This window comes from Corythoichthys intestinalis, chromosome 17 (assembly GCF_030265065.1).
Source record: "Corythoichthys intestinalis isolate RoL2023-P3 chromosome 17, ASM3026506v1, whole genome shotgun sequence".
Lineage (NCBI taxonomy): Eukaryota > Metazoa > Chordata > Actinopteri > Syngnathiformes > Syngnathidae > Corythoichthys > Corythoichthys intestinalis.
The window spans coordinates 16,001,277-16,022,990 of NC_080411.1; the positions used below are offsets into that span (position 1 = coordinate 16,001,277).

Sequence of the window (21,714 nt, forward strand, 5' to 3'; positions counted from 1 at the left end):
CTGCTCGCTCGCCGGTTTCTTTTTTCTGCGCGCTCGCCGGTTTCTTTTCTCTGCGCGCTCGCCGCGCTGACTTGTAGGGATGGATGGATCGATACCAAAATATCGATATTTCGATCCAGTGTATTAAATTTTAGGTATCGATCCCTAAGCAAAAATATCGATATCTGGAATTAATATATTATATTTTCTTTGTCAATTTTTGAGTGTATTTTTGTGGAAACTTTTTGTACTAATTTTCCCTTTCGCATTCTACACGCACGTAATCAGTGCACACACATAAGCAGTGCACCGGCGTGAGCTCCCGCCCCCATTCACGTCCCTATCCTGTGTCCAACGGCATGCTTTTCCTCCGCCCCCTCACGCCTAATTTCTTACTTAACCTTTTTATTATTTCTTATTCATTTATTATTATTTCTTGTGAATTTATTTTTCATAATTTTATTTTTTCATGAAATGTTTGTCCATATATTTTTATGTTACAAACAATTAAATGCTTGATTTCTTATGTTTTGTTGCTACTTATTTTTATTTTGTTAAAGGTCTGTTTCAATTATTTCAAGATCTGTATTTTTTAAATTTATTTTTATTTATTTATTTTCTTTCAAAATCTGTTTGAAAATTGTGTTAGTAAAATAAAATTCAAAAACGGAAAGTGACTATTGATTATTGGATTTGTTTTTAGTGATCTACCATTTGAGGGCGGTAACATGCTACTATTAATTTGTTATTTAATTAGATCAAAAATATTTTAGGTAGATTAAAATTTGATCAAATACAATGTGTAGCAGGGAAATGTTCTGTGCATATGAATTTAAGGGTCATGGTTAAAGAGTGAGACTGATTAATCAGAGTTTGTTGTTGATGGATTGGTTTGTGAGTTTGAGGGAAACTGCTTTGCTCGTTATTAAAAGCAGCAGTTTTCCTTTGCAAAGCATATTTGACACAAAGAGACAAAATAGTTTTTGAGTGCTTAATGTAGTTGTACATTAGATATAATCAGAATGGCTGAGAAAAGCCTATATATATATATATTAGGGCTGTCAAACGATTAAAATTTTTAATCGAGTTAATTAAGGCTAAAAAATTAATTAATCGTAATTAATCGCAATTCAAACCATCTATATAATATGCCATATTTTTCTGTAAATTATTGTTGGAATGGAAATATAAGACACAAGATGGATATATATATATTCAACATGCGGTACATAAGGACTGAATTTGTTTATTATAACAATAAATCAACAAGATGGCATTAACATTATTAACATTCTGTTAAAGTGATCCATGGATAGAAAGACTTGTAGTTCTTAAAAAAAATGTTTGTACAAGTTATAGAAATTTTATATTAAAACCCCTCATAATGTTTTCGTTTTAATAAAATTTGTAAAAATTTCAATCAAAAAAGTAGGCCGCCATTTTTGATGTCAATAATTACTTACACTATAAAATCAGTCGCACCCAAGCGCCAGCAGAGGGCAGCAAAACGCCGCAAAACAATTAACAAGTGGGGCTTTCACTCTACTGTCATTTAAATCTCTCTGAGCTGGACAAGTGCGTTAATTGCATCAAATATTTTAACGTGATTAATTTAAAAAATTAATTAACGCCCGTTAACGCGATAATTAATGAATAAGAAATAATAAAAAGGTTAAGTAAGAAATTAGGCGTGAGGGGGCGGAGGAAAAGCATGCCGTTGGACACAGGATAGGGACGTGAATGGGGGCGGGAGCTCACGCCGGTGCACTGCTTATGTGTGTGCACTGATTACGTGCGTGTAGAATGCGAAAGGGAAAATTAGTACAAAAAGTTTCCACAAAAATACACTCAAAAATTGACAAAGAAAATATAATATATTGATTCCAGATATCGATATTTTTGCTTAGGGATCGATACCTAAAATTTAATACACTGGATCGAAATATCGATATTTTGGTATCGATCCGTCCATCCCTACAAGTCAGCGCGGCGAGCGCGCAGAGAAAAGAAACCGGCGAGCGCGCAGAAAAAAGAAACCGGCGAGCAGACGAGTTGAGATACGGAGCGAGAGCAGGACGGGGGAATTGAGCGGAGTCGAGATACGTAACGAGAGCAGGAGGGGGGAATTGAGCGGCACAGAGTAGATTTCTTTTGCTCAATATTATTTTCTGTGCTCAAAATCTACGATTGCTCGCTTAAAATCTTTAACTGCTCGCTCAATATAGTTTTTTGTGCTCGAAATCTGGGTTATTTTTGCTCAATTTCCATTATTGCTCGCTCAGAATAGTGTCAGCAATATAACTCCATAGGAAACTAGTTCATTTTGCGTCACTTCCATGTCATTTTATGAAATTTACAGGTCACTTCCCGTAAATTTAGTGCCATTGCCTGTTAATATGGGGGCATTTTGGGGTCACTTCATTGTTAACTCATTGGCCACCACTGAGGGTGCTAGACATCCAGTCCATTTTGAATGGTAGGGTGTGAAGGAACGTTTGTCAATGGCATTGGATGATGCACATTCAGAACCAGTCCTTCCAGTATATGTGAATTGGACGACTATTGTTGTCAGTGACAGATAATTAGTTCATTTTGCATCACTTCCATGTCATTTTAAGAAATGCCGAAGTGTGTGTGCACTCTATGGGGCACCTTTGAATCTCATAACACTTTGTGTAATGACAATAAAGACGTTCTGTTCTATTCTATTTGATTCTATTCTATACAGTACTTAATTGGCCACTTCCAAATATAGTAAAAGCATGTGATTTTCTGTGTACAGTATGAATAAGCTACAATGTGCCTGTAAGGCAGAAAAAACTTGCTGACCGGATCGGACCCCCTGGTCGGCTGCTTCCGGCCCGCGGGTCGTATGTTACGCACCCCTGCTCTAGAGATCCTCACTGTTTGTATACAAGCCATTAGAATGTTAGATTTCCTTAACAATAGCTTGTCTAAACACTGATGTTTGGCTAATTCGCTTTGGGTTGTTTTTTTCCTTTCCTTTTTCCGCTTACCCACATCGCAAATGTTTAGTTTAGTGTCAAAGCATAAACATCAAGCATCTACAGGATAGGCTTGTTTCAGGACTGTGCTACCAGCTAATGCTTCCGCTAATTAAATATTGTGTATGCTGCCTTCATGTGGTGTTGTAATTATGGTAAGTATCACTTATCAAGTCGAAAATTGCACGTGAAAGCGCCTCTGTGCATGGCTGCTGGTTGCGAGGGTAGGGGAAGATCGGGGCTCTCTTGCGTCTGCCTTCCCCTCTCTTTTCTGCCCGGGTGTACTTCTTGGGCTCCGGTGCAGGTCGCTGGCCGGGTGCCAGTGGGTCGGCAGAGTGTCGCCCACTCCGGGTGGGGACCCTGTCCTGTACTGGGCCTGGTGGGCCATGGGGGTCCTGTAGTCTACTGTATAGTGTAGTGGCGCGTCCCCTCACCCCATCCCTGAAAGCCGGTTAATGGGGGTGCGGATTTTCCGGGGGACCACCCTTGGTCCCGTGGGATGACGGCCCCCCTGCTGGAGCAGCAGAAGAAGGGACGGGCTGCTCTGGTTCACCTCCCCTGATTAGCTTTGGAGAGGCCGTGGACCTGGGGTGGCCCCTGTGCAGCATTTTCACTTGTCTGCAGGACTATTATACGTCTGATGGGATTCACGCATGACTGGGTGTAATTAGACACTCAAGTCGAGAAACTATCGGTGCCAGGATCAGCGATCAGGGAGCATAGAATAGGATGTCAATACATCCACATTGTGATTCACACAGTACTGGGTTCTACACCTCACATCACCGATTTTTGTACACTCCACCCCACCTACTCACATCTCTTTCGGAGTCTCCCCTCCTACTTTTTCTCCTCCCCCACATGGTGTCCACCGGAAATACAATTGCTAACGATAGTGCTCTATATTCATAGTTAGTGTAGACGTTGAATGCATTTCTTGTTGTTGTTTGTTCTTCTCTTCCGTCTCTCCCTCCTTTTCTAATTCCCTTTCTGTCCCCCCATAACCCCTTCCTGTTCGCTGATTTCGCCTAATAAACGAAACACAATAATGAATCATCACAATAAGAATACATTAAAACTGTTCAGACCAATAGGACACTTAGATTCCAATTCTCCATGTCAAGTAGGCATGTGCCGGTTACCGGTTTCATGGTTTACCGTGGTGTGTGATTTCAAAACCACTAAAATTTTCCGTCATACTGTTAAACCGTATTCACTAATTTTCATGTGCCAAAAATGCAAGCCAGTAGTGGCTTGGTGCGGCAGCCCTCACTCCTTCCCCTGTTTTTTGCTGTTTGTGTCGATGACGCTATTTTGCTAAACAGCCAGCGAACCCAAAAACAAACACTCCAAACACAAGGCGTACTTTTCTTCACTTTATTTCGCTCTCAAATTGTGGTCAGTCAAATTGTATTTTTCCACGTGTGAGCAGGTTCAACAGGTTAGCACCATGAAAAAGTTTGCCAAAAACAAAACACACACTTTCCTTTCAAATACAATATATAAACTAACTAAAAACTTTGAAAGACGAATGTTAGCCTAGGCTTAGCTGGGAGAGCAACTTCGTTGTGATTTTGACTCACAGCCACTGAGTGAGAAACGAGCTTGAATGAAGGGGAAAAAAAGGCTAGCGTCAAAGATCACTAATTGCGAAAGATGATCTTGCCCTAAGCACCAATCCACGTTCGCTGGACGAGGAGATGTCTCACTCCCAATGTTTTTTTTTTATTTTTTAAATTTTTTTAGATGAAACCTTTCCACAACAATATTTACATAATAACTTATACTGTACATTTTTAACTAACTTATTAACTTATGAAATATTTGTTCTTTTTACCACAAAGGCATGACATCATGTAGACTAGAGTTTACACAGTGGCTGAAAATGGCCAAACTTCACTTGCCCCCCCTCCAAAAAAAAAGTCATGCAGTATATGTATTTTTAATTGTATTTAAAGGTGTTTTTACTTTTTTATAGCAATTATTTTGTTCTTGCTCCAATCTTGAGCAACTTGAGCTGTGGCTCTGGGCATAGTCTATATGTTCTATTTATTTTAATTTTAATTTGTTATTTTTGTTAATTTATTTACCGTATTTTTCGGACTGTAAGTCGCACCTGAGTATAAGTTGCACCAGCCATAAAATGCCCAATGAAGAGGAAAAAAACATATATAAGTCGCACCGGAGCATAAGTCGCATTTTGGGGGGAAATTTACTTGATAAAATCCAACAATTAGAACAGATATGTCATCTTGAAAGGCAATTTAAAATAAAAATATAATAGAAAAAAACATGCTGAATAAGTGTACTGTATGATAATGTTACATGATGCATGAACAACGAAATACGAACGTGGCCGGTATGCTAACGTAACATAGCTATTAAGAGTTATTCAGAAAGCTATAGCATAAAGAAAATGCTAACAAGTTTACCAAACCATTACTGTCACTCCAAAACGCCAAAATAACATGTGCAATGATATAATAATGTGTTAAAATTTCACACATGAGTCGCTCCAGAGTATAAGTCGCACCTCCAGCCAAACTATGAAAATAAGGCAAGGCAAGGCAAGGCAAATTTATTTATATAGCACAATTCAACACAAGGCAATTCAAAGTGCTTTACATCACATGAAGATCATAAAAATCACATTTAAACCAATACAACGTAAAAACCAAGACAAAAGATCGCATTTAATCACAAATAGAATAAAAATAAATAAATAAAAATAAAACAAAAATATAACAAAAACTACTACTACTAATAATAATTGAAATCAGCAATGGAGATAAGCACAAGGGGAATAGAAAGCAGGTAGATTGAAATATATAGCCAGTTATGGATATGCAGTGCTAAACAAAAGCGTTTTTAGCCCTGATTTAAAAGAGCTAACAGTTTGAGCATACTTCAGATGTTCAGGTAACTTGTTCCAGAGGTGAGGAGCATAATAACTAAATGCTGCCTCACCCTGCTTGGTTCTTGTTCTTGGAATATGCAGAAGACCCGTTCCAGACGACCTTAGGGGTCTAGATGTCTCATAGGAATCTAACAAGTCAAGCATGTATTTTGGTCCAAGGCCATTAAGTGTTTTGTAGACGAGCAGTAGTATTTTATAGTCTATCCTTTGACTCACTGGAAGCCAGTGTAGCGATTTCAAAACCGGTGTAATGTGGTCCAGCTTCCTTGTATTTGTGAGGACTCTGGCTGCAGCATTCTGTACTATCTTTTTTATCAAGACCCGTATTAAATATACCGTTGCAATAGTCCAATCTGCTGAAAATGAATGCATGCATAAGTTTTTCCATGTCTTGTTGAGTCAGAAGCCCCTTAATTCTGGTTATATTTTTTAGGTGGTAATAAGCGGATTTAGTGACATCAAATTTTAGGTCTGAGTCAATAATTACGCCAAGGTTCCTGACGTGATTTGTAGCTGTAAGTGACATTGTGCTAAGTTGCCTGCTTATCTTTGACCTTTCCTTTTTTGGCCCAAAAATGATCACCTCTGTCTTCTCCACATTTAACTGGAGAAAATTCTGGCACATCCATTCATTGATTTGATGAATGCATTTACTCAGGGAGACTAAGGGACTATAATCGTGCGGGGACACAGAAATGTACAGTTGTGTATCATCTGCATAGGCGTGATAGGAGATGTCATACTGTTCCATTATCTGAGCTAACGGAAGCATATAGATGTTAAATAAGACTGGTCCAAGAATTGACCCTTGAGGGACTCCACACGTGAATTTGGTTCGTTCTGACTGATAGTTTCCGATTGAGACAAAATAACTGCGACTTATAGTGCGAAAAATACGGTAATTTAACATTCATATCCATCTTCCAATTTTCAAATATATTCTGAAAAAAAAAAAACATTTTTGTAAAAATACCTCTCAAAATAACACATTTTGGAGCTATAATTGCAATACCGTGATACCGTGAAACCGCGGTATTTTTGCTCACGGTTATCGTACCGTCAAAATCTCATACCGGTACATGCCTAATGTCAACCAGCTGAACAGGATAGGTTAAAAAAATAGACAAATAAAAAAAAGAAAAAAAAAGCATGTTTTCCCTGTTCACTCCTTTCAAAGTGAAATACGAAGGTTTGATTGCTAGTGCGAAAAGAGCTCCTACTGTGACTTGCGAACTACTGCCGAGCGCATTCGCAGTTTGTAATCGACCTTCCCTATTTTGTTTTGTTTTGTTTTTGTTTCCCGGTTATCACAGCATGCCGACCTGGCCAATACATCAGATGAGTGCAATAAAGGCCAAAACTCAGATCAGGACCTTTCACTGTTAACCGATCTCATGGGTTTTCAGGCACTTTCTCTATGCCCTCAATTGAAGCTTTGTTGAGGAACATGATCTGAATGACTGGTAAGCGGCCAGTAGCTGTTTCATCTGTTAAGCAACCCGGTTTACGCTCATGTGTAAAAGCACGTTGTTCTTTGATACCTCGTGTTGTTCCTTTGAAGTCTTTATCTGCACTTGTTTGTTCTATGGACGCTCTAGACTGGCTTTTGCATGTACTTTCACTGCGTTACAATGGGATCTTTCTGTGTTGTATCAAACAGGAAACACTGTCTTTTTTTGTCCATTTCTGCGATAAAATTCCTTCTCTCTACCACGCTGGGAAGCTTTCCTGCTCACGCTCACACATGCAGTATTCCGGACTGCTGGGATCTTGTTGTGGGAAACTTTTTTTTTTTTTTTTTTTTTTTGTTGGAAGTAGTAAGGGTGGGAGTGTTTTAAAGGTGGAGCTGCAGGGACAGGCAGGACATGGGCAGCTGCAATCTCCTCACTCTGCCCTGTGGAATGTTTGGACAATGGAGGAGTTTGAGCGCAGGAGTGCTTTACTATAAGAACTTGTATTTGAAGAGGACTTGAGTTTGTAGCAGACATTCGGGAGTAGCGGCAAAAAGATGGCCGGGATTACCAGGAAAGGATCTGGAAGACGCTCGTACTACTACAGATTCCTGGGCAAGTCCCGACTGCAGCGCCAGCGCAGTCGCTCTCGCAGTCGAACCCGGCCGGCTGCGAGCAGGGGTAATAAACGTCGTGTAGTAAATAAATGATAACGATGCGGAGTCGCCTAATTTGGTTCTCAACTGTTGTCTCTCTGTTAAAAAGGTAGCTAAAATACTCTGTACTTATAAGTAGAAGTACCGAAACGTGTTAAAAAGAAAGATGTAGTACTGATTGAACAGCTGTACTTAAAAACCATTTCAAATATGTGCAGTAGCCATTGTGATCACAGTAACTAAGAAGTTAACACAAAATAATTGAAAACTCGCCAGAGGTGGGTAGTGTAGCCAACAATTTGACTCAAGTAACAGTAGTCTGACTTAAAAAAATAATACTACTCAAATAAAAGTAAAAGTTATCCAAAAAGTTGACTCAATTACAAGCAAATAAGTTATCAGTGAAAAGAATACTTATGTAAGGAGTAACAGTGTGAGTATTTTTATTTTCTCAGCACGTTATCTATATGAACTGTATATATTATAATGTACCGAAACCTATTACACACTCCATCTCTATTTACAAGAAAAAACTCAAAGCTCAACTCCTAACAATGTATGTCCAATATGTTAATTCTTTAAATAACACTACTGCCATTGGGTTAGGTTAGAGTTAGGTCATCAAATCTAATTTAACCAGAACGCTGAAATTGTCCATAGGTAAATGTATGTCTGTGTACCTGTATACAGTCCACATTTATAAAGATATCTGGCCAAAATCTCATATTTGAGGAAAACCGGGCCCCCTACTAAAGGTTTTTAATAGCTTCTTGGAATGTCCTTTTCGCACATCTAATTGTGTAAACATATACTGTATCTGTTTATATAAGGCATTTATTATCTACTTTGAATTATGTGTTAATAAACTGAACTAAATATTTGACCATATTCGGCAAAAAATATACATGGCGGAAAACACAGACAAGACTGAAAAAGCTGTTTCTGCTCTTGCACTCCTCTTTAAAAGATACTGCTGTATTTTAAACCAAAACAACTGTTGTGTTTGATAGAACAATATGTCTTTATGCTGCCATAGCAGATTCATGGTGCATTAAACCCCCAAACTATTTTTAATTTGTCCGTTTTACCCTGGAAACCCCCATTTACAGACGTCGCTCAACCGACGTCTTTTGTTTCAACCCAGCCATAAAACAAAGGTAATTAATTATATTTATTATTCAAAATGTCTGTCATTTTTAGCTTAGAATCATTAATTGATGTCTAATATTTTGTTTAAAAAAAAAAAAAAGACTTCGAAAAATGATTCACATATTTTAAACTTTTAAACAAATGACGTCACAATGAAAAAAAATGGTGTCTGTAAAAAGTCACGAAAATCTACCTCATAACTATTGCTTAATTGTATTTTATTGTTACTGTTGCATTTTCTTTGATATGTTAGATGATAAATAATAGACCCAAACAAATAAAATTTGGAAAAAAAAAACATTAAAAATTTCATTTTAAAGTTTAAATATTTGAAAAAGAAAATCTCAACTACTACTTGATGTACTACTTGATCTGCATCGCAACCCTTGTTATATTACCGTGTTTCACCCATAAAATCCCCAAAACTCCAGCTGTGCCATTCACAGCTGTGTCATGACACTCAATGATACATTGTACAGGGAGTTTTTGGATTGAAACAAGGTAAGTACGCGATAATATCTCGATAAAGTCATGGCGTCTGTAATTCTGGTCCCACCTCCAGATAGGGTTTTGCTGTTTAAAAAATTCTTTTTTTTTTTTTTTAAATGCCCTCCTGTTCAAAATTTTTCTTCCCCCAGAAAATAGAGATTTTAAGCTTTCCAATGATGTGTCACACATGCATATTGGCCATTTTGAAATTGGGGGTCTCAGAGCGGAACTTCAAGTCACCTGAGTGTTTTCCGCCATATACACAAAAAAACCTCAAATTTCGTGTAGAAATAAATTGTTACCCATCCAAAGAGCATGAGTGCCCTCTAGCAGAGAAAACATTACCTACCATAAAATGAAAACTATCATATCGCCGGATTTCTGTGGTTTATCAGTGCCAAATAAAAAATGGGCCAGTTTGAAATCCATGCTTTCGAGTCATATTGACCCTGTCTAATAGTTTCGTAATTACGTTGCTTTAAAGACACAACGTGATTGAACAAGCTGGCATGATCATAGGACTTCCGACTGCAAGCTTGTGTGTGGTCATGTGACTGTATTGTTACATCTGATTGGTATAACGGAGTCATGTGATTATTGTTGCAACGTCTCCCTGGTGAAATTGGTAGAGCCACCGTGCTAGCGAAAATAAAGTAAATAATATATAAAGTGAAAAAAATGTAAGGACAGACGCAAAATAAGAGTTGTTTCTTCTTCACAAATCTACTCAAGTATGGTGTGATAAAACTACTCTTAGATGTACATTTTTTCAAAAAAGGTGCTCAAGTAGATGCAACACATTACTACCTACTTTTGAAACTCTCACAGAAAAAAAAAAAATGTAGGCATGTTTTTAAGTGTTTGCTAAAACCAGCAAGCTACAGCCATTGATTGGAAGCATCTTGATTCTCCGTCTCTGTTGTTGTCCTTGTGCAAGTTCCTCTACCAACAACATATCGCAAGCCAGGACATCGGTAGCCAGAAGCTAATTTGCGCTGCTTGTTTACGGAATAGCCGTGAGGCAGTTTCAGTTGTTTACCTAATTTGTCCCGCGCGAGAACTCATTATGGTACAGTAAAAGTGCAAACACAAAACAAATACAAGTACAATTACACTCCAAGTAATATTTCTGATGCAATAAGTCGCGAGTTGGCCGATTTTCTGAAAAATATTCAGTTAACAACCTGAATTCGTCTCACACTAGAGAAATGCTTTGGGTTATCACAGTTGCTTTTTTGTAACCCACCCATAAAAAGTGTCCATGACCCACTTTTGGATGGAATCAACCGGTTGCGATTCACTGATCAAACAATTGCCCAGAGACCATTCACTAAAATGATTTGGATGGACTGATTTCAAGCAACAAGTATTCATATTTCTTTTCCCCTGCAGTTCGTGTCAGTTTGGCGTTGGCATTCACACGCCGATGCTAGCTCGAGGTCGCCGTGGCAACTGTTGACAGACGATAGCTCGGGGTCAAACTGCCTGTTCTAGGAGAAGGGGGAAGGGTTGGCGTGCTTTTTAGAGTTTGGTCCTGTTCGGTTTGGGCTTCTGTCAGAATGACGTCAAGAGCTAGCATTTTTCAATGAGGAAAGATGATTGCGGGTGACTGGAGTTCAGAGCCTTGCATTGGTTTCGCAAACCTCCAGAAGTTGGCGTAATTTATGTAAAAATGATGTTAATCGTTTGGGCTGTAAAAAGTTTTGTTTGTGCTTCTATCGTATATTTACAATTCTTTTATAGGTCAAGCTGAGGTCCACTAGACCCCCATTATGATTAAAAATGGCTAAAAATGTTGTCAATCGTTTTTGCAGGTTTGGGCTGTAAAAATGTTTGTTTGTACTGCAACGGTTTTGAAGATGTTCTGCTTTTTTTTTTTTTTTTTTTTTTTTGATGACCTAACGCAGCCCGAAGTGGTGCCGTTCGTTTGTGCTACATTTGTGCTAGTTTGTGGTGTAAACATTTCGGTTTGTGCTGCCGTCGTTTTATCGATATTAAGATATTCATGTCGATGCTAGGTGGGGGCCGTGGCCCTGGGTTGGCGCCTGCGTGGCGTCTCCGCTCGTCTGCGTGGCTGTCGCGAGCTTGGTGGGGCTCGCGTGCGGCTGGATGTGATTAGGTGCGCTCGGGTGGGGGGTTCTGGTGCCGGGAGTGGCGATGGGGCGGTGTAGGGTCGGTCGCCAACGGGCTTACACTCACAAGGGATTCACACGATTACTGGGTTCTAGATCACAGAGCTAATTTGTGTACGCTCAACCCCTTTCAATCACTTAACTTATAGAGTCCACCACCCCCGTCTCCTTCTTTCCCTGGTCAACAGGCCCCCCACATGGTGTCAACCGGAAATACATCTAGCTGAGGATAGCACCAACATATTAATAGTTAGTGTAGGCGTTCAATGTATTTCTTGTTGTTGTTTGTGTTTCTTTTCTTTCTTCTCTTGTGTTTTTCTTCTGTTCCCCCATAACCCCTTCCTGTTCGCTGCTTTGTTATAATAAACAAGGTATGTTGTATGATCACAATGCGAGGATGTCATACTCTCAATGTGAAACATTAAAACTGTTCAGACCAACAGCACACCTAAACTTCCATTCTCCGTGTCAAACAGCTGAACATGACAGGTATAAAAAATAAATAAATAAAAAAAAAAGATATTCATTTCGAGTGATGATGTCACTCGTATCCCCTCTTATGCTGCGAAATGGCCCCTAAGTGGTGTCGTTCGTTTGTGCTACGTTTGCGCTGTAAAAATTTTTGATTATGCTGCCACGGTTTCGCAGTTTTTACGATTTTTTTTCAGGTCATCAGGAGTTCAACTGCCCCTCCCCCCTTCCGACACGGAAATTAGCACAGGAGTGTTGGTGTTGATGACTTTATCACTACAACATAAAAAAAAAACGTATAATAGCGATAAAACAGTGTTTGTTTGTGGTGGTGATGCCATCAGTAACAAATAAAATGTGTAATATGTTTAAAACTGTGGCAGAGCAAACCAAAAGATGTATAGTTTTTAACCTGACAAACGAAAGTTTACATTCTATCACCGAAGTCAAGAATTTTACAGATACTTTATGTAATAGTATTTGTACTGTAGAGACAAGCAGATTCGAGGTTGGTTCCATTACCGCACCGAGGCTCCATCAAAACTACTTCAAATTGAAATCATCCGCATTTTATTCAAAAGTACAAACTCAAGGCTGTTTTTAAGTGTTTGTTGGCTGTGCGAATGATGAAAGTGTCGCTTTTAACGTCTGAAAGGAGATCACTGAAGCGCAAAAACATCCTTTTTCTTTATCTTAGACCACCATTAGAGTGAGGTTGGTCTTACAGGCACTTCTCTTGACATGCTCATTGTTCCTGCGGCAGCCATGTGAGCTCATTGTTTTGTTTTGCGTGTGGACGGAAAGTCGGCTATCAGTCGGCTCCGTTTCCCCTTTCTCCTCTCGCCAGTTTGCTTATATTTGCATAGGACATGACAATGCTTTAAAAACAAGAACCCGGATTGCAATTCACTCTAATTTACTAAGTGTTTTAAGTGTTTGTAAATAGTATAGAATGCAGTTCACTTGATTTAAGCAAATGATCAAGAAGAGAAATATTTGACTGCCTTGAATTTTTCTTTAAAAAGCAAACATAGCTAGCCTACCTTTGAGATTAACATAACCAGTTGGTCCACTTATATCAGTGTAATAACAGTTTTTTTTCTCCTCTGCTCTAAGTAATATGAGATATGCAATTTTATAAACATTTCCATCTCTGTTCTTTTGTACAATATGACGAGTGAGAGAAAACAAATAGAGTTGTCCAGTATCATCGAGTACTGATAATATCAGCTGATAAAAAAGCATTTTAAGAGGATATCAGAACATGTTGACATCAGTCTTCCGTATATCAGTTTTGGGCTATTATGCATGTTGCCTCCGGAGTGGATGCAGCAATCTTCTGCCTTTGTAATAGGGTTGGTCTCAGGTTAGTGTAGTAGTTATACTTGTTCACTACAAGATGTCACAAAATGTAGATGCTTGGGATTTGTTATGTGAGCAGACCATTTGCCTTCATGGTGCAAAAATTCAATGAACAATAAATGATTGAAACATAATGAATTGTAAACTCACCACATAAAGATACTATCATACCAGAAAGAAATAGTCAGTTAGAAAAGTAATAAAATACAAAAATCTGTACAACAGCCCAGCAAAATGCATCTTGGGAGTTGCCATTGCATTGGCATGTCCCTATGATTGCATGCCTGTATTTGTAATACTTTGGTCGTCCCCTAGTGGCTCTTTGGGGTAACTACTGAAAACATGATTTAATTGTGAATGATTCCATTTATTTAATTATGGACATTTTGGCTCATTTGGTTTATTTTATCTATATGGGACTAGGGCTGTCCCAAACGACTAATTTTCTCCCGATTAGTCAGCCGACTATTTTTACAATTAGTCGACTAATCTAGTAATTAAAAAAAAAAAAAAATGTTTTTATTTATTTATTTATTTATTTATTGTTGTTCACTAATTTAGCAATGAATTTTTTGTTGACGCTTATCAATTCACAAAAAACATATTGGAACACTTAAATTATTTATTAAAGTACAAATAAACACGTAAATAACAATAATAAATCACAAATAAACATTGAGTTCAAATGCTGATAGAATTAACTAGTGTAGCATCCGATTGAAAAGATGGTCTCTTAAACTGATGGTTTACAACTTTTATCCTTGATGTAATCACACCGTAAGAGCTACGGTGCACACAAATAAAACAACACAATTAGAAATTAACAAAAACTGTTCACCTTTTTCCTTTTAAACCTTATTTATATATCAATGAATTGCCTATATGAATTGCCTTTACCCTAATTACCTTATCATTGACAATCTCTCCCTTGAGTGCAATCACTGTATATATTGTATCTATTTATGACCTTTTAACCTTATATAATTTTCTATACCATAAAATAAACCATAACATGAAATAAACCTTTCAGTTAGCATTAAGAACAATACTAATAGCACTTATAGGCCCATTGTCAATGAAACATTATTATTTAGTAAGGCGACAGCACCCTCTGGTGTACAAAAAATGAAAAAAAAAAAAAAAAAATGTACAAACTGGGTGACGGCGCTTGAGGTGTTTATTCACGGCAGACGTGCAGCCAAGCTTGGCATTGAAGAGACAGGACAGAAGAGTGAACCCTCCTTTGTTTCTTTGAAATAAGTCAATGTTTTGGACACTCTGGTGCGCTTTTTTTTTTGGGCTTTGTGCCGCTTTCCCCGCTTGCATACAGAGCATCCGACATTCTGAACTTTCCACGCATATATTTTTTTTAACCCTTCATTAACCGTCGACGGGATGTTGTGCTCGTCGACGGATTTACGTCATCAATGACGTCGACTATGTCGACTAGTCGGGATAGCTCTATATGGGACATTTAATTTTTATAACTTTAGTTGAAGTTGTTCTCTTATTTTTCACATAATGTTTATTTTATTTGGAAAACCTTGAAGTTGTTACATTTATCATTATCAAAGCATCAAGTGTGGCATCACAATACTATTAGCAATAACACTTTACTCATTTACTCCCAGCGATTTTATTTATACGTTTTTGGAGCAAATGAATTAAGTGGTATCGGTTTGATATTGGTATTGGTACTACCTTTAATGGGCAAATGATGTTTCAGTTCTTGTATGTCTGGCCCATTGTTCTAATTGAAAGGACTCTAAACTGATGCAGGTTTGTACTCTCTTATGTGGAAACGATTCAGTGGTACCTCAAGGGATGAACTAATTTAATCTGTTCGTATAATGAATGGTGTATTACTGGTAAATTACCTAATTGATTACAAGCATTACTAAAAACACCCCATCAAATTTGCTGTCATGTCCTCTGATTGATAATTCCGATAATTCTTTGTCGCCACCTAGCGGTGCTCGAATGTAACTAGTTTATTAGGCTTATTCTACAGACATGATCACATGACTACTCAAGCCAATAGCAAACACAGAGCGCTGAAAGATGAGCTAACTATTTCATCTCAAGTTATATTCTTTTGTTTAATATACAGCAGCATTGTAGTGTGTATATTTCATTTGATTGCATTTATAGTCAAATTATTTGTAGGGATAGGAGTTGGAACTCCATTACCCAGCATGCAATGGGGCCACGGGCTTTTATATACAGTGCACAACTAACAGAGTGAAAACGAAACTGTTCATCAAATGTTTGAACTTGATGTTCACACCTCGTCTGCTGATTAGAACAATGACATAGACAACGCAGTAGTTACATTATTTCATTGCTGTGAGAAGCAATCATTTATTACGGTACGTATTATCTTTCGTATGCGGAATAATTTTTCGTAATATGAAGTTAAAAAAGGTTCGAAAAACTTCTCGTGCACCGAAGCTTTCGTAACTCGAGGTACCACTGTATTCATGCATTTGACAAAATTTTATCAATTCACTAACTCAGTGAACTGAATTCCAAGTTAATCCAAACAAAAGCAGGCAATCTGAGCCTCTGGTGCTCACTGTGAGTGAGTGAAGTCAACCGAATCATCCAAAATTTAAACCCGCCATCCTTTCCTGCCATCTCGGCCCTCAAGCCTCGTGTAAATGATAGAGGAGGTCCAGATGACTCAGTGCTTCATCTGAGCATCGCAATAAATCTCAACAACGGCGACAGGTGGAGGCTGATCCTGCCTGTAATCCATAAATATGGCCTTAGATTACATAGCAAAGATGCAGCGTTTTTTTTCCTTTGGTTTTGTTTTTGTTTTTTTAGATAAAGTTGCTTCACATCATGACAGATTTTACATAAATATGAACTTCCTTCGCCGAAAATCTACCACTTGTTCCAGCACTCCAAAAAGTGACTGCTCGATTTTGAGTCAACCTCTTTTTTTCGACCTAGTTCTACTGTACAGTGTTGTTTTTGTCAACAGTGACGATAATGAAAATTCGTCGGCGAACAATTTTTTCATGACGATGATGAGCTAATAACGTGGGTCGGGAGACTAGAAAAAGGCCAGTTTTCATCGTACAAGACGAGAACGAGACAGAAATGCGACATCGTTTCTGTCATATGTTCACAATGCATTTTTTCATATTATATGTGGATTACGTCAGCTTGCATCGTAGCGGTGTTTCGGTCGAGTCACTCATGTGAGATGTACTACGCCTCACGTTCCTCACCGGAGTTTAGGATGTATCCCAAGCGAGGCTGCACTCCATCTTGCATGTTTTGTAACACGGTAAGAATTCTTTTACCTTGGCAAGAGAGAATATGCAATGTTGCTTTAGCCTTAAAGGTCTGTGCTGACGGATCATCAGACGCTAAATGTTACTCCGAGTGTTAGCGTAGCATTCGCATTAGCTTCAGAACAGCGAGCGTCCTCTTACAACTAGTCCAAAGCAGAGCCACCTGACTTTTCTGGTCAGTAAGTCTAGAGAATGCTAAATGCTCTGACAACTTTATTTACACAGTTACAGTTTGTGGCTTCAAGGTAAACTTAATTGGAAATACAGTGCCTTGCTAAAGTATTCGGCCCCCTTGAACCTTGCAACCTTTCCCCACATTTCAGGCTTCAAACATAAAGATATAAAATTTTAATTTTTTGTCAAGAATCAACAACAAGTGGGACACAATCGTGAAGTGGAACAAAATTTATTGGATAATTTAAACTTTTTTAACAAATAAAAAACTGAAAAGTGGGGCGTGCAATATTATTCGGCCCCCTTGCGTTAATACTTTGTAGCGCCACATTTTGCTCCAATTACAGCTGCAAGTCCCTTGGGGTATGTTTCTATCAGTTTTGCACACCGAGAGACTGACATTCTTGCCCATTCTTCCTTGCAAAACAGCTCGAGCTCAGTGAGGTTGGATGGAGAGTGTTTGTGAACAGCAGTCTTCAGCTCTTTCCACAGATTCTCGATTGGATTCAGGTCTGGACTTTGACTTGGCCATTCTAACACCTGGATACGTTTATTTTTGAACCATTCCGTTGTAGATTTGGCTTTATGTTTTGGATCATTGTCCTGATGGAAGATAAATCTCCGTCCCAGTCCTAGGTCTTGTGCAGATACCAACAGGTTTTCTTCCAGAATGTTCCTGTATTTGGCTGCATCCATCTTCCCATCAATTTTAACCATCTTCCCTGTCCCTGCTGAAGAAAAGCAGGCCCAAACAATGATGCTGCCACCACCATGTTTGACAGTGGGGATGGTGTGTTCAGGGTGATGAGCTGTGTTGCTTTTACGCCAAACATATCGTTTTGCATTGTGGCCAGAAAGTTCAATTTTGGTTTCATCTGACCAGAGCACCTTCTTCCACATGTTTGGTGTGTCTCCCAGGTGGCTTGTGGCAAACTTTAAACGAGACTTTTTATGGATATCTTTGAGAAATGGCTTTCTTCTTGCCACTCTTCCATAAAGGCCAGATTTGTGCAGTGTACGACTGATTGTTGTCCTATGGACAGACTCTCCCACCTCAGCTGTAGAGCTCTGCAGTTCATCCAGAGTGATCATGGGCCTCTTGGCTGCATCTCTGATCAGTTTTCTCCTTGTTTGAGAAGAAAGTTTGGAAGGACGGCCGGGTCTTGGTAGATTTGCAGTGGTCTGATGCTCCTTACATTTCGATATGATGGCTTGCACAGTGCCCCTTGAGATGTTTAAAGCTTGGGAAATCTTTTTGTATCCAAATCCGGCTTTAAACTTCTCCACAACAGTATCTCGGACCTGCCTGGTGTGTTCCTTGGTTTTCATAATGCTCTCTGCACTTTAAACAGAACCCTGAGACTATCACAGAGCAGGTGCATTTATACGGAGACTTGATTACACATGGGTGGATTCTGTTTATCATCATCGGTCATTTAGGACAACATTGGATCATTCAGAGATCCTCACTGAACTTCTGGAGTGAGTTTGCTGCACTGAAAGTAAAGGGGCCGAATAATATTGCACGCCCCACTTTTCATTTTTTTATTTGTTAAAAAAGTTTAAATTATCCAATAAATGTTGTTCCACTTCACGATTGTGTCCCACTTGTTGTTGATTCTTGACAAAAAAAATTAAATTTCATATCTTTATGTTTGAAGCCTGAAATGTGGCGAAAGGTTGCAAGATTCAAGGGGGCCGAATACTTTTGCAAGGCACTGTAATAGCTGCTTTTCCTGCTGAGTGTGTATTGTCAACACACATTTAGGAATGACTAAGATATGATTGAGACTAAGAAGTATTTTTATCCAAAAGACTAAGAATTAGACAAAAATTAAAAGGGCTGCCAAAAACAGCCCTGCTACTGTTTCAAGTCAGTAATCCAAATCACTGTAAATCTTTTTGTTCCCAGTGTGTCCGTTAATTTGAGTCCTTAACCCAGTGCAACTAAATAATCTTGGCCCGTCATTTTTGTCGTAATCTGCAGTCTTGAATCAGTACAACTGAATCATATGGGTCTACAAGTGTTTTAGTAGCGTCAGCGGGCAAAATCCCGTTAACTGCTTGAACCGAATCATCTTAGTTTGCCAACTCAATTCAGCGAATCTTTGATACAACTGAATCATCGTAGTCTGGAGTGATTTCAGTTCTTTGGCTATCTTCCATCAGTGAACAAATCCTGAATCCTCTACGTTCCAATGAATTCCACTAATTTGGATTACAAAACCGAAACCGCCGAATGATCTGAAGCTAAGGCGTTCGTTGTAAGTCGACCAACTCGAGTCCGTTAATCCTGTCAGGGACAGTGGTCAAAAGTTATCATTAGCTTAACTTGTTCACTGCCAGCACAGGTCACAGAATATGTGTTGTAATAGTTAGTAAAAGATCCTTTGATCGCTTCCGGCCTCTCCCAGTTAAAATGGATTGAACATCTATTGCTGTCAATGGCAGCCAAAGAATTAAGATATGTGAGGTCACGAGATTTATTTAAATAGTAATAAAAAAGTAAAATTCCCAGCGCAAAATACACACAAGCAACACTTATTGAATTTTTCTTTTTTTTCTTTTCAACGTATTACAATTATTTTCATTTATTTTTGTAAGGTTTTATTTTGTTATGAATTTATTTTAGAATTATTTATATATTTATGATGTCCATGGCTTTATTCCATTTAGCTATTTTTTAATTATTTTTCAACTCAAGTAAATCCTACAATTCATGCATTACATCTCAATTTTTGAAAAATATTTTTTAATTTTTCGCAAAATATGTACGGGCAGCACTAATACTACAAATAGATGTCAAGGGGGGGGGGGGGGCACCAAATATTGCCCCGTGGGCTCCAATTGCTCCCTGGTCTGCAAGTTTGATATACATCTGTCCCATATGAATGTACCGTATTGGCCCGAATATATGACGGCCCTGATTATAAGACGACCCCCTCTTTTTCAAGACTCAAGTTTGAAAAAAGACTTTTTGAACACCAAATTAATTTTTATACAGAAAAGGATTACAGTACATCCGAAATTATGATTATAACAATATATTTGAGAGAAAAAGCGTGTTATTTTGCCTCATTCAAATCTTAATATCTGAACATGTAAATATGTAAACTAAAGTGCAATCACATTTGTAAATAAATGGCTTCTAGTTTTTGAAATGTAAATAAACCAATCTATTGTGATAAAACAATAAAATCTCAATAACTGCATTAACCAACAAAGTGAAGTCTAACTGTAACTGTAGCATTGAAACAAATTTGAATAAGGAAAAACATTGCAATAAAATAATGCAAACTGGTTAAACTTGAGAGGAGCTGAGATCTGTCATGACAGAACATCGCTTCAATGATATCTGGCGCCATCTAGCGTCGTGAGTGGGGGGAGTAGCTGAGATCTGTCATGACAGAACATCGCTTCAATGATATCTGGCGCCATCTAGCGTCGTGAATGGGTATAATGTCTAGACCGCGAATATAAGACGACCCCCTCTTTTTCAGTATTATTTCAATGCAAAAAAACACTGTCTTATATTCAGGCCAATACGGTAATAAAAGCATTTAAGGAAAAACAAATCATAATTCATGCACAAAGGAGTTAAGTCATTCATTCATCTTTTGAACCGCTTATCCTCTTGAGCGCTACGGGGGTCCTGGAGCCTATCCCAGCTACCGATGAGCAGTAGACAGGGTACACAAAGAACCGGTTGCCTCCACTCGTAGGCTACATAGAGACAAACAACACTTGGTTCAGTTGATCCTGCAGTGTTTGCAATGAGTACGGTAACTGAAGTCTCCGGACAAAATCTGGAGTGACCGCTAACAAGAGTCAGTTACCCAATTGAGGCGAGGCTTTGTCATCTTTAGTTCGCTGTGTTTCAAGTGACAACTCTTTCACCTCTTTTACAGCCCATTGTCTTGAGTAACTTTTACATCTCTGGGGTCAAGAGTCCAGTTTATGTCATTGAACACACAAAGAAATGCATTTGTTTCGTCTTGCACAATTGTGTTTCTTTTGTTGTTTTTAATGGCCGTTAGCTATAAAGCTGGACAAAACTGCACTACTTGTCTGACGACCTCCATTACACGGATCACTGTTCAAGCGACGAGTCGCTAATGAGACCGCCCAAATTGCCTGGCGTCGCCTTGTTCCGTGATTGACATTAACGCAACGCATTAAAATTCAAGAGACGACACGCAAATCCGTCGAGGTGAGTAGTCTCGCACCTGAAGGGTGGGCGGGAATGGGGAGGGGGGGTGCAAAAAATCTTGCTGACAGCAATTTGATTTTTTTTAATTTGAGTTTTCCAACCACGCATCCCGTTGGACCGCAGAGGATCTAAACAATACGGTTAAGTTTTGACACTTTCTCGAGTCTCTGTCAGGCGGATCTGAAAATATGTTGCTGCTTTTCGTCAATTCGCGCTTCTCAATCACTAAAACTTAAAACTACTGTGAAGGGATTGTGTATAGCAGGGTGGGCCTTACCTTGTGAAATGGATTGGAGGTCTAGAATTCTCAATGACAGTGAATGGGTTAAAGGTGCTGTGAAATAATGACCTTGTTAAAAAAAAAAACAAAAAAAAAAACTTGACACTCAAATCTAGCTGTTATTTACCACATTG

General features: G+C 38.6%; 1 protein-coding gene across 9 annotated transcripts in view; it reads left to right on the top strand.

Annotated features, from left to right (window-relative positions):
- Positions 1-21,714, top strand: part of LOC130905857 (disabled homolog 2-interacting protein-like) — a 198,875-nt gene that overhangs the window by 63,753 nt on the left and 113,408 nt on the right. For 2 of the 9 annotated variants that reach the window (XM_057819598.1, XM_057819600.1), the window contains exon 1: positions 6,936-8,033. The exons of the other annotated variants lie outside the window; for them this stretch is intronic. In XM_057819598.1, the coding sequence (XP_057675581.1) occupies positions 7,910-8,033 (124 nt within the window). In that variant the 5' untranslated portion in view covers positions 6,936-7,909. Of the gene's footprint in view, positions 1-6,935; positions 8,034-21,714 lie in introns of those variants that run through there. 9 annotated transcript variants of the gene reach the window in all.